At 50.6% G+C, this 13195-nt stretch overlaps 4 protein-coding genes and 1 non-coding gene across 5 annotated transcripts; 1 reads left to right on the forward strand and 4 right to left on the reverse strand.

The window, feature by feature from the left end:
• Positions 1-6: 6 nt before the first annotated feature.
• On the forward strand, positions 7-94 carry P174DRAFT_t116. The gene has a single exon. It is a non-coding gene; the product is annotated as a tRNA-Ile (tRNA).
• A 527-nt stretch (positions 95-621) lies between these two features.
• On the reverse strand, positions 622-1904 carry P174DRAFT_409635 (cell wall mannoprotein 1 family protein). The gene has a single exon (XM_024824213.1). The coding sequence runs from the start codon at positions 1767-1769 to the stop codon at positions 909-911; it is 861 nt and encodes a 286-aa protein (XP_024682008.1). The 5' UTR covers positions 1770-1904; the 3' UTR covers positions 622-908.
• A 4940-nt stretch (positions 1905-6844) lies between these two features.
• P174DRAFT_505378 (extracellular guanyl-specific ribonuclease RntA) lies at positions 6845-7832 on the reverse strand. The gene is made up of 2 exons (XM_024831259.1): positions 7418-7832; positions 6845-7349 (listed from the first exon to the last, which is right to left on the reverse strand). Exons 1-2 carry the CDS (start codon positions 7430-7432, stop codon positions 6969-6971), a joined length of 396 nt encoding a protein of 131 aa, XP_024682009.1. The 5' UTR covers positions 7433-7832; the 3' UTR covers positions 6845-6968.
• Positions 7833-8332: 500 nt separating this feature from the next.
• Positions 8333-10576, reverse strand: P174DRAFT_490457 (amino acid permease; the record flags this gene model as incomplete). Its single annotated transcript, XM_024830808.1, has 8 exons — positions 8333-9007; positions 9056-9427; positions 9478-9572; positions 9626-9805; positions 9855-10012; positions 10062-10188; positions 10234-10349; positions 10460-10576. The coding sequence occupies 8 exons, from the start codon at positions 10574-10576 to the stop codon at positions 8595-8597; spliced, it is 1578 nt and encodes a 525-aa protein (XP_024682010.1). The 3' UTR covers positions 8333-8594.
• A 1364-nt stretch (positions 10577-11940) lies between these two features.
• P174DRAFT_409639 (cutinase family protein) lies at positions 11941-12856 on the reverse strand. The gene is made up of 3 exons (XM_024824214.1): positions 12625-12856; positions 12348-12565; positions 11941-12293 (listed from the first exon to the last, which is right to left on the reverse strand). Exons 1-3 carry the CDS (start codon positions 12790-12792, stop codon positions 12026-12028), a joined length of 654 nt encoding a protein of 217 aa, XP_024682011.1. The 5' UTR covers positions 12793-12856; the 3' UTR covers positions 11941-12025.
• Positions 12857-13195: the final 339 nt, after the last annotated feature.

Here is a 13195-nt window from a genome sequence, read left to right on the forward strand (position 1 = left end):
AACTACGGACGCGTAGCTCAGTTGGTTAGAGCGACGAGCTTATGAGGTCGTTTGTGATCCTCGTAGGTCGGGAGTTCGACTCTCCCCGTGTCCATGTTTTTTACCTTTTGTTGTGTCTTCTATACACACCCGCCGAACGGACAGTAGCGTTTCTTACCGGCAGATTTCAATTCATTTACATATGTTTATTGCTTTTGCATTTCATGGGATGCTATCTTATGGATCAGGTTACTCTGACCGATTGCTGCGTCTGTTGCAAATCAGGTGACTCTCTGTTCGTTGGGATTGAACGCAGTTCTCCGCCCATACTTTTGAACATCTCGGGCTCAGAGTGAACCATAGGAGTAGTAGCATACCAATACCGCTCTGCTGTACACTTTGACAGAAGTATATCTCATTCTGGGGGTCAAAGGCCTACCAAGCTTCCATGAGATATGCGACACTGTTGTCAATCTCAATCCTGGGATGCGGGATTATTCATCGGCATAATATTACGTTGCCGACCTCGGTCAAAAGCGGAACACAAGTGTCATTCAAAGTGACTCTAAACCTTTGCTGATGCAAATGGGACTAACAGTCAAGCATTTACTCTACTAGCTACGCGGAAGAAAGAAATGCACTGACATGTATACAGAGATATCAATTATTAAAACTATATTGCGTACAGACGGATCCAAGCCAGTGACCCGGACCCGACGGTGGACTAACAAGTACAAAGATCGGATGGAAAGCCGACAAGCCCGATGGTGTCATTGCCATTGTCCTCGCGTAACGCTCTCATGAACCGATCGTTGGAACTCTGGTCTTGCCTCGTGAATGATCATCATCAACGTTCCCATCGCATCATTGCGTTGCTCTCCGCCGTCCGCCGTCCGACTTGTGTTTGACTGAAGCGTCAACAGTCAAAGTCAGAAACGGGGGCGCTTAGAAAGCGACGGCGATGGCGGCAGCGACGACGGCACCGCCGAGAGAGTAGCTGAAGTGCTCCTTGCTGGCGGCGCCAGTGGCGAGGAGGTTGGTGCTGGTGGAGGCGGTGGCAGAGCCAGTGCTGGAGCCGGAGCCGCCCTTGGTGGGGGTAGCGCTGGTGGAGGGGTAGCGGAGGCGCTGCCGGAGGCGGTACCGGTGGGGATGACGGGGGTGGAAGTGGCCGTCTTGGTGACGGTGCCGGTGGCAGTGGAGGTCTCGGTGGCGGTCTCGGTCTCAGTGGCAGGGGCAGAAGAGGAGGAAGCAGTGCCGGTGGAGCTGGCGGCGTCCTTGTAGGCGTCGAGACCCTTCTGGATGGCGGTGGTGATGCCAGCAGAGAGCTGAGCGGCGATGTCGGCGAGGGCCTCGGGGACCTTGGCAGAGATGGCCTTGGCCAGGTTGTCGGCGGCGGTGTACTGGGCCTGGAGGTCCTGGTAGACGGTGCCACCGGCGTTGGCGGCGACGAACTGGTCCTTCTTGGAGATGAGGTCGCTGACGACGTCCTCGACCTGCTTGGTCAGGTCCTGGACGGGGGAGGTCAGAGCCAGAGCATCGGCGGTGCTGAGGGCAGAGCCGCTCTTGACGGTGTCGACACCGGAGTTGATGGTGCTGACGAGCTTCTCAGAAGCGGACTTGACGGCGGAGGGGTCACCACCGTTGTAGGAGGACACGGCGGAGGCCAGAGCAGAGGTCTGGGCCTGGATGTCGGAGATGACACCGACGGCACCGGCCTGACGAGAGACCAGAGTGGGCGTGGCCAGGGCACCGGTGAGGCCGAGAGTGACGAGGAGGGCAGAGAAACGCATTTTGACCAACGAAGGGTGGTATTATAGATTAGTTGTATCTAAAAATGTAGTTGTATAGATGGACAGAATCGAGTGAGCCAAACGAATGGGATCGACCGAGCAAGCGAAAGACTGGATCTGATTTTTCTTCTCTGGGATCTGAGAGACAAAGAGGAAGAAGGGATCGAGCAGTGACCTGGGAGGTTGTATATATAGGGCCAGGTACAGGGATTTAAGATTAAACCTCACATGCACGGGGGGAAGTAATCTACGGACTTGGACTTGGGACCGAGGAAAGACGCGATCAGGGGCAGCTTCCTGGATTCTAGCCATGGATGACTATTCTTAGGTCATGGCCACTCCCTATGAGTACGTACTGCACCAGACTCTGATGCTACAGGAAGGTACTTTGGCGTCTCCCGTCGCCAATCACGAATGAGTGACCGGGATCCGGGGAAGCGCAACGAGGGATTAATCATTGTCTGGATGGATGGGGTAAGATCGTCGGTCTGGACTCTGTTTGATTCGAGTCGACAGTATGACTATGGTCTGTTGATCCTCAGCCTAGGGTTGCTACTCGGTGGCTAGAGAGGACTGGAAAAGCAGACCGTTTCTCTGGTCAGCATCCATGGATACCTAAGGAACCACCACGCCGTCAGACCCGAATAGGACAGTCCTCCGTGGCTAACCATGTTAGCGCTGCAACATTGATCTTTTTCGCGTTCGAGATTGGTAGAGTCCCTGCACTAATGGCCTAGTCCATATGCACTAAGTGATAAACGGTAAGGACCGACTAGCACCTCATAACCCCAGGTCCGCCCCCAGATCCTCATTTGCTCCTCTATCGGAACTCGCGTTCGTCCTAAGCGATGTTGTTTAGTGCGGGTGGTGAATGACTGGATGACGGGAGAAGAGTGAGACAATGGAGAATGTTACCCCGCAGCCCACTCTCACTGGCTCTTTCCATGATTCTTGTTGGTTGATCTTACCTCGCGGTTTCAGTGGCAAAGTCCAAATTTTTAGTCACTTGATGCACACTATTGAGCACGGAGTCAAGGATCCGGAAATTACTTACTCAATTCTATCCATAAGATGCCTTACAAGGTGGTGCGATGTTGGTTCAGATTGCCTAATATTAATGCAAAGTGATTTCTTTCCCCATGCTTTCCCGAGACACCAAATGCTTCGGTTTGGGGATCTGCATCTGGTCTCATTCTTTATCAATGCGTTTGATCTCCGATTTCAATACAACCTAAACGAGATCGAGTTACACGCTTTCTTTCATCCTCGACATCATCGTGTTACCCCGTATCCCCCTCGGAAACCCACCTCGGTTACTCGTGCCTGGTCGCGGAGCCTTGGACCCTCTCTGGCTGTAAGCTTGCGAATGTGGCGGAAGTTCGGATCCGCCAAATGTACCAGGCCGGGGTCCCTGGTAAGAAAAATTTCCGTGCGCACTTTTGAACTCCTTGAATTACGAGCGCTGCTGTTGACTATTCAGTACTGTATTGCTTTAGAGACAGTACCTGGCAGACAGCTGTCATTCCACGGTGATGATTGGTGGTGTGCATTCGCACAGGTACATGGAGTAAATGAGTATCAACAGTAAGACCTGACCAATATCGGCAACAACTCAGCAGTAGCTCCAACTAGTTTTACCGACTACGGCAGAGTGGGGTTCAGGATCAGACTTCAAGCTGCAGTAGCCGTGCACAGTCTCAGCTTTCTCTGAGACTACTGAGCTTGGTCCAAAATACCAAGCAAGCTGTCTGTCCTGATTCAATAGTTCGGCCGACTTGCAGTAAATCAGGTTTTGGTGGCACGAAGGACTGGGCTCGAAGAGTCGGATTTCCCTTTGAATATTGATGGCCATTCTCGAAACTTCGACTCAAGTCTCCTAACCCCCGCGATACATGACGTTCTGAAGTCTGGAACCTGGACACTCTGTAAATTCGCCATACGAACGTCGCCCTTATTGTTCCGCTCAGTCACGGGACATTCGCACAGCTTTCCCAAAGGGACATGGTGTGTCATGGCCACAAATTGCACAATTGATTGATTGGGCTCCAAGACCTCGCCAGGAGCAGGGATGGCGGCCGTTATGCCCGACTTTTAGCCAGGGCAACTGATGCAAGGACGAGTGAGAACATAGAACAGGGGCAGGATGGTGGCGATAATACGCATTGTAATTCCAAGTTCTCGCATCGAGTCTCTTAGGTCTGCGTCAGTAAGCCGCCAACATCCGCTAGACCAGCCTCCTCCGTTTCTGAGAATCAGCCAAGGGGACTAAAACGGTTACCTTGCGGCGTTGACAGAGTCGAATGCTTAGCGCTCCTTTTGGTCTGTTCGGTCTTTCTCGTATCAAAGATCATCATTGGTCGCCCCTTAATATAACCTGTTGAAAGAAGGTTGATGGCAGGAAGGACGAAAAGCTGTCGTCAAATGGCATCATGTCTGGATACAGAGGACATGTGATCGTCTCGCCATTCATGGATGAGCCTTAATGTAGTGGCAATGGGAGGGCTAGACATCCTTTACCACAGTTGGATGCATGCCGGATCTCAGAAAGCGTTATGTTGTTGCAACCTTGCGAGATGCTCAAATTCAGGTAGTGTCTCATACTCTAGCTTGTGGGCTCATGAATGACCTGATCTTAACCAATATGTCGCTCGAAACAGGATTATGTCGATCATACAAGGACTGATCGAGGCCTCCCGCCCTATGTCGCAAATTTAGGGCAGGAAGACGGGAGTTTGATCATCTTTGAGCTTCAAGACAGCCACAAGCAATTTTCCAATCACGGTTGGATTTGACTTACGTCACTTCCCTCCACCATCCTCTTCTTCCACGCAGGAATGTCTGCCATCCAATTTGTGATTGCGCAAGAAGATGTGTTCGCCTTTGGAAGCAATTTGCCCGAGCCTTGAAACGCCAAAGCGGAAACCTTCACAAATTCTCAATAGCCTGAAACCAACCTGGCTTGTCTTGACGGGGGTGTTATCTTCTCCCAGTACACGGTGACAGAGTACGGAGTAGTGAAGCAACAAAGCCAGATAGGTGGCTACTAATCTAATTGCCGCAATGGCAACTCACTCGATGTGATCTGACCCGATATCGCGATGGTTCCCTTGTTTCATAGAGAAAATGACCACCGATTTGGCAATTTCCTGATTACTGCTCGCTCTCAAGATCGGCTTAGGACCGGTGGTGCATGGACTCGCTCATGCTCAGGCGTCTCCCAAGTGTTTCCCTGTGTTTCGCAGAATTCAATAGTCGATAAACAGTTCTTTCACCCACAGGAATAAGCAGGCGACACTTACAGCTGTCAATGGATGCTAACCGTCAATAGCACGGCTTCGGCCTCCATTTCTATGAAGAGGTCTCTGCACCTTGGAACTTGACGCGCTGTCAGGTAGAGCTCCGGAACCGGCGGGTTCAAACTCAGCACGGGTGCATGGTCGATATCAGAGGCAGCAGCATCGTGATGCCCGCACAACCTTCAACTCTCCTCCGTCGCACATAGGCGGATGCGATGCGGTATAATTCTACAGTGTTTGGGTGCTTGCAAAATGGCGTTTGGCGTCACATATATCTCTCTTGCAATATCTCGAGCTCCTCTCCTGTTCTCGATCTCGACGAACCGTTTAGAGGTCACTAATACGGCGATGTATCCCTCAGTTCAGGCACCACGTCCTCCCTAAGGAGTCCATGAGTTTCTTCAGTTGTGACGGACTCAAGCGTGCAATCGCGCCTTTCGCCCTCGATCCCATCCGTTTCGATTTGGTCCATTGTGTTTATGCGGACTGGATGCTACTTGCTTCTTTCCCTGGGTTCTTGACCTCGATCATAAGCATTGGCTTCGCATTTCATCCACGGTACGCTCTTCATCCCTCCCTATCATCCTGTTGTCCGTGGGGGGTTATGCTAGACCGCTGGGGACACGGAGCCTTTCGCTCCTCTCTGTGAGTGAATATGATTCAGTATTCTCACTGAATCACGCAAACGGTTGGACGGCTTTTGTGATCGTAGGTTTCACAACGGAGACACTCCACGAACATTGGTAAGGGAGATCATGTAACCCCTTCCTCCCATAAAACTGTGACGCCTTCCAGTTCCCATCCATGTCGCGCTTCGCACGCCTGTATTATTGTGAGACGTCAACGCAAGTCAAGGATTCATCTAGCATGTATTCTGCTCAGCTGCGCAGGCCGCCCCCAGTGTCTGATCCAGTCGCACTAGGCATGTCTTGCTTCACGTTTTTAGCCGCTTCACGCCTGAACAATGCTGGTCATTGTAGCACTCTGGCATTAGGAGTCATTGAACGGATGATGTCCACCACATAATAGATTCTTTGGTCGAGGTAGAAGTTGTCACCTGCTAATAGTCATTCAAGCGAGCGATGATGATCAAATAGAGATCCCAGGCAAATGCTCTACTTCAAGGCAAGAGAGGAAAGGGGAGACCTGCCGATCACGGTGTCCGTTAGCCATGCATCGTGTAACGATATCACCTTTGTTGAAGATCGCCTCAGTATCTGTAGAGCTCCCTATACAGCCCTGCATTTCCATACCTGCTTGCCCGTCAGAGTCCACACTCGACAGTGCTTCTCCTGCTGTGAGTTGTTGGGAGCGGAAACTTACCAAGCTCGTCATTTATGGTAGAATACCTTGTTGCGCGTTTTCAATCCTGAACAAGCGTAATATAGCTCGATAATTGGCTACAGCTCGTGCTTATCAGTGCGAAGAGATGCTCTTGCTGAGCCCATGTGATGTGAGGTGGAGTGTCACTGTGTCAGCACGTAGATAAGCACAAGCACTTGATAAGGAAGACAAGGAGTCTTGTGATAGCAATTCTCACTCGAGCAGGATAATTTTTAATCCAGAATTGGCAGACTGCGAGGTATTGCTTAGCTTCGTGGCAGATGAAAAAGAGCCATCTCAGTAGCATGTTCACTTGCTTAGTTCTGCACCTTGCCTCAATGTTCCGCGGTGTGATATATATCTGAAGCCCTAATACTGAGATAATGAAAGGAATTATCTTTATCATATACAACCTCGAATGGCTTGTTCAACTCCAAAGCTATTCAATAGCAAAATGGGGAAGGAAAATTATGGACTGGGCCACGAGCATGAATCATTATCAAAATTGATTTTATGGTCCTTTGCCTTTGCTGAACCTATAAACAAATCGTCTGCCGCCAGCAGCCGTCGAAATCCTAGCCTAAGTGCAAGCGACAAAGTTGTTTCCACTAGCCCCGGTATGTGTAATAACACCAGCCAGCTGATCATTGCTGTTGAAGACAACGCGGTCCGCACCAGGGGAACCACCGGTGTAGATCCGTCCGGAGCTCAGGATAGGCCACTCGTAGTAGGGGCTGGAGACAGGGAAGTCGAAGCCCTCGTAGTTGTTGTACTTGTGGGGATAGTTGTTGCTGCCGACGGTCTCGTCCGAGGAGTACAGCTCATAACCGGCTTCCTTAGCGGCGCTCACGGCGCTCGCGCTGTAGCAGTTGCTGCCGCAGGTGTAGGCGCAGGCGCGGGTGTCGAGTTCAGTAGGGGCGGCCAGGACAGGGGCGAGCAGCAGGGCTGCGACGGCGATGATCTGGTTGTTTTGTTAGAATGGTGGAACGCTTATCGCGGTCGAGGTATAGAGGTGTATCGGCGACGTACCTTGTTGTACAACATCTTGATCGACGGGGAAGTGGAGGATCTTCGGAGGATCTGATTTGAGCTGAGTTCCTTGGTACGAAACTCTGAGATCCAGTGGGAATGGCAGGCTTAAATATTCTCGTTTCCTGGTCGTCTAGACGTCGTTGGCCGCTCGGATTCCCCGACGTTGTAGATTGTACAGCATCATGCCAGCCGCGTATCGCGATAGGATAGTCAATACGATTGACCACAACGCGGGGTTACATTTCGGTGCTCTCCGCGAGAACACTGGACAACCGATTCGGCAGACGTGATGCCGATCCCGTCAGAATGCGGATCATATCTGGAATTCTGGGAGAAGACGCTCCTTGGCGGCAATTCGAAACAGTCCCGTCTCCCTGTTGAAGCGAATCGTAGCTTGCTCAGTGTCTGTAGTTGGATGGTCCACATCCCGTGATGAAGTGAATGGCGGCCAAAGCACCAGGGGATGGGAAGGAGATCCCCGTCCCTGTGATCCCCGTTGGCCAAGGGCGCGGTCTGATTCGATGGGAGGAGGTTATCAGTTGGTGCTTATCCGAGACGCTAGTCGATGGTCTGCAGAATAACTCGACAAGGATTGTCCAATCACTTGGCATACTGGATATCACGATGTTGATCTGATGGTTTGGAGTGTTCTTTGCGGGGATCCTCCACCCGTGAATTCAGGTCGTCATATACCGGAATGGATCCATGTCGAAGCGAATTTTATCTCTTCGTCCAAGCGACTTCGATGGACTCTTACAAGAGAATCATTCTCACCCATACACTCTCCCACGACGAGCATCATCGTCTTGGGATCTAATAATCCTGAAAACCTCTTCCACCGGGAGCTCCGACGGAATCCGCAATCACGGCCCGCATCCTAAATTGGAACCACACCCGTTTATCAGGGAGGTCCTTAATTTGAATCCGCTGGAACCCAGCTGTCTACTCTAAATTATGCATAGATATCTGCAACTTCTCTTCATCTACAGTTGATTGTTGGTGGAATAACTTCATTACGCACTGATTCAGGTTTACAGGCCCGATAGGTGACGCGTACGACAGCAGGAGCCGAGGTCTAAAGTATCAAGCAGTAACTGAATAGACTTGAGTTATCTCAGCATTTTCAATTGTTCTAAGAGCTATCAATTACTCTTAGGTATCCTGTATCAAATCTTCAGCCAATGACAACGGCCAATATCCGAGACCACCATGATTTCTGTTTCTTGACTTGCGGTTCATCCGCCTTGTCAATGTCTGGCGACTCCCTCCTACCTGTCCAAATGTCCATCTCTTCTAGCTTCACCCACTTAGTCTTGTGCCAGAACTTATAGCCCAAAACAAACAGGGCAAACACAGGAAGCAATATATAGTTGATCACAAAATCGTCCGCGCTGAAGGGATTCAAAAACGCCGTGTATCCTTGGAAGAATACCAGGAAGATGTTCAGTGCTACAGCGAAGTATGTGCCCCACGGATACAGCCACGCCTTAAAGGGCAGTTTCGCAGGATCCTCTCCCTGCACGACCAAGGCTTGACGGAAGCGAATATGGCAGATTCCGATTACGGCCCAGACGATGAATGTCGCCACTGTCACTCGTTAGCAGACAAGAATCGGAGGACGAGAAGTCAACTCACCACCGGACAAAGTGATCAAGGCAGAATAGATCTTTCCGGCCCCCGAGGACTGTGTGAGGAACACAATACAGGTAAAAAGGTTGGAGAATATCAAAGCAACCCAGGGTACCCCCGCTCCATTGGTGCGTCCGATGAATCGAGGCGCTTTGCCATTACGAGCCATGAAGAGCAAAGTGCGAGACGCTACGTAGAGGGAACCATTTCCTGCAGATATGACGCTGATCACAATGAGCGCGTTGATCAGATGAGCTGCAGGCAAAATACCAGCATCCGTCAAAGCGATGGTCAAGGGTGAGCTTGCTGCATTGGAGCTGGAGCCCAGTAGTCTCTTGTCATTGTACGGTAGCAATATTCCGATGAAGAACATCGTTCCTATAGCAGTCAGTAGACAGAATCTAAGTTAGTTGATGGCTTTTTCTCACCGATATAGAAAATCAGAATCCGCCAAAACACCTGGCGGATGGCTGTCGGGACAGCTTTGCGTGGATTTGCCGATTCCCCTGCAGTAATGCCAACCCTTACGCAATCAACATGCGATCTTCGCGTCTGCAATTTAATCATCTGACTTACATCTCTGTTCCCGCATATAACGTTCCGGCAACGACAAAGGTTCGGGCAACACCATTGATAGAGTCCGCAAAAGGCCCTGGATCGTGCCAGTACTTGAATCCAATTGGCTGAGGCCCTATCCCCCCTGTACTGATGCAAATCGCCAGTATAAAGAAAGCAATGAGGGCCACTATTTTGATTCTAGTAATAGTCAATCATATGCGTGCAGGGAGATCCGCAGGAAACATACAATGACAGCCAAAATTCCATCTCGCCGTAGGCCAAAACGCCTAGATTAGACAGACCCAGAAATAGGAACCAGAATATGAGTATCCAACCCCATTGAGGTACAGCATCAGTCCAGTATCCTATAACAAGCGAGATGGCATTGTATTCATTGGCAAGGACCTAAGTGGTCAGGACTGACAGTCACAGTAGAAGAGCAGGTTCGGCCTACCGTCACCCATAGATACCAGTAAGCCCATCCTAACCCAAAAGCAAGAGAGTCATCGATGAAACGCTGCGCATATTCGGTAAAGGAGCCAGTAACCGGAATGAGTGTAGCCATTTCGCCCAACGATTGCCTTGCTCATCAGCCATGGCTATTTAGAGGCTCGGCTAGGACTTACATGACAAAGAAAACTATGATACCAACCAAAGAAAAGCTGATCAACACCCCCGCTGGACCGCCTTTGTTGAGGGCATTGCCCGAACCCACCAGCAAGCCGGGTCCAATAATTCCTGGCTTGACGTTAGGCGTGCATTCGCTTGGTTGTCAAAGCGAGACATACCTCCAATTGCGATCATATGTAAATGTCTCGACCGCAGATGTCGTTTCAATGGCGCTGCAAACACATCGTTTCGGCCTTCTCCCACATCAGTCGCCGCGAAACGAGATCGACAGCCCTCCTCGTCCCAAACCTGGGTTTCCGCTCCAAACGGGACTCCATCCTCGTTTGATTTTGCCGCCATTGGCTGCCGCATGCAATCTCTCAGGCTACCTGGTTTTGCTGAAAGAATTGGCACGCGGACAGAGCGATGAAATAGGGAGAGCGAGATTTGGTAGACGCGACTTGACTGCCTCGCCGCACTATTAAGCTGAAATCTCAGTTTCGGTCAAGAAGCACGTGGTTTACATCCGTCGTTACTGGCAGGCATAAATCACGCTCATTTGTCGGTGATGTCGTGATATTCCCGTAGCGGAGCGTTATCACCCAGTTCGTCGCCCCCACCACGTTATCGACATGTTCACCCCGCCATCATTCGGTTGCAAGATTCTGATACAAGTTGTTGACTCTGAGAGTCAACGAAGGAATACAATTCTGTACATTCTAATTGCCCGAAATGCCACAACACTTCCTTTTCTGCATGGAGCGTCATTGGTGTGCGGCGGTGCCACTGAATATCAGCGACTGAATAATCGTACCAATGTTACACGCTGCAGTCTTGCCGGTCAGCTTCCGGGAAAGCCAAGAAGCGGAACTGATAACGGCGCCCTAAGAGCAGTCTTGGTCCTTATACGGGGTATCTAAAAACCTTCCCTGATCGCCATTATTATGATGCATTGCGCCATAGCTTCTGCTTCTTGTGGAGAAGCACGGTATAGTTGACTCGGTTCGAGCTCCTTCGCGATCTCGCATATACGTAGCGCAAACATCGCAGGTGCTGCATCTAGGTGCTGCATCATGAGGGAACAAACGCTCAGACAATTCAACATCGTGGAGTATGTGTGCTGTCGGCTCAGCTGTGCAACATCTTGCAGAAAACGTATCTCGCGGTTCGTCGTAAGGCATATGTTGGGAGTTATTCTGCTTACCTTCGTAGCCTGAAGTTCCGGCCTTCAAAGTCAGTCACATCAACTTTCTCAAGATTGATTAAAGTAAGAGTTAAGGGCTTTTTGGTCAAGTTACGTTGTAGGACTCATTTCCCCTTGTGCTGAAGCGGGTCTTGTCTGCATGGGTTGTGGCATCTTGAGATGAGCCAGGGGCTAGTTGAGGCCAACTTCACTGTCGGGGTTTGTTGATGAAGGCTAGAGCGAGGCACAGAGCCAAAAGCATCGCGTGAAAGGATCAAGAACTTTTTGTTTAAGCTTGTGTCAGTTGCTCGATACGAGGACTCTCAGTGAATGCAAGCATATGTGTGATTTTTGTTTCAAACTTAGCAGAGATGCGTGCAGAGAGAGTCGAGTCAGAATCCATGTCTGACAGTCGAGATGGCTCTCTGTCACACGCCTCCATCGCTCTTGCTAGGAGTAGATTTGCATGGCTTAGAAATTGTCTACTCTCAAACAGCTACATCATTCGTGAATCGAACAACAAGTTCCTGAATTCGTTCTCATGGATACGTCGACATATGACTATGGACAGACCAGCTTTCCAATTGTTTTTCCCAGTCAATCGACATTGTCATCATGATCCACGATTATCCCTGGACCTTTGAGGCAAGAAATTTAGCAGCATCATCTGCGTCGGCCCCATAGCTCAAGTGGGCAGCGGTGATAATCAGTGTATTATCACAAACCAGATCACCAACAGCGCAGTAAATCTTGGTCTGGTCCTTGGGGTAACCCGGGATTTGTCCCTTGTCAACCACATTACGGGTGAAACCAAAAAGAACCACTCCCTTGACCTTATCTTTCAGATCACTGTCAAGCGCCTGAATCGCGTTATCGATGACAGCAGAACCTTGGCTGTTATATCAGGTTAGCTGCGGGTCTTCACTGTCTCAGATGCAGACAATATACCTGTATCCACCAGCCACGATCTTCGTATTCGGGCACTTGGTGTTAGCCAGGTCGAACATATCCGTGGCCGCATCGATGGATGCCTGATCAGTGTTCTGAGAAAGGAAGTTGGGGGCCAATTGGGCGGTATATGCGCCGCCTACGCCCTGACAGGCGACCTTGTCGGAGCCGAGATCGTTTTTCAGCGAGCTGCAGACTCCAGGTCCCACGATGAACCCCTAAGATCGTCAACTCTGTCACGTACTCACGTTAGTGAACACCTGGGTGAGAGACATACCATGTTGCCCTGCTCGGTGGAGCCTCGAGCAAAGATAAAAGTCACATCACGACAAGGGCCGCTCTCGAGCTCGTTAGAGCTCATGCCTTGGCGGGCCTGAATCTGGGGGGCGGGCGCCGCCAGTGCCAGGGTGGCCAAGCCAGCTACGAAGAGTGAGCGCAGAGACATGTCGGTGAGGATCTCAGGCTAGGGGTTGATCTGGAATGCCAAAATGACTGGAAGCAGTCTCGACGACCTGGGAGAAGAAGATGCTGTTGGTACTGCACTCAATATCACGCGCAGCACGCGCTTTATATCCCTTCAGTATGTCCATATTTGGATACATCCCCGAAGTATGCATATTCAGAAGCCTCTCAGGACCTCATCTTCATCAACTGCCGACCCGAGGCATCTCAGATAGTCAAGGGATGAACCGTGGATCCACAGGAGTCTCGTGGCTAAGGCTTGAGCTAAGCTTGTCGACATGCCTCAGGATGACAGTGTTTCGGCAAAATTTCGCCGGCATACTTCGGATCTATTGCAGATGATTGGGCCTCGATCCTCCACTGCAGAGTGCGGGGAATCATGAGAC

The sequence above is a fragment of the Aspergillus novofumigatus genome, assembly GCF_002847465.1.
Source record: "Aspergillus novofumigatus IBT 16806 chromosome Unknown P174scaffold_5, whole genome shotgun sequence".
Taxonomy (NCBI): Eukaryota; Fungi; Ascomycota; class Eurotiomycetes; order Eurotiales; family Aspergillaceae; genus Aspergillus; species Aspergillus novofumigatus.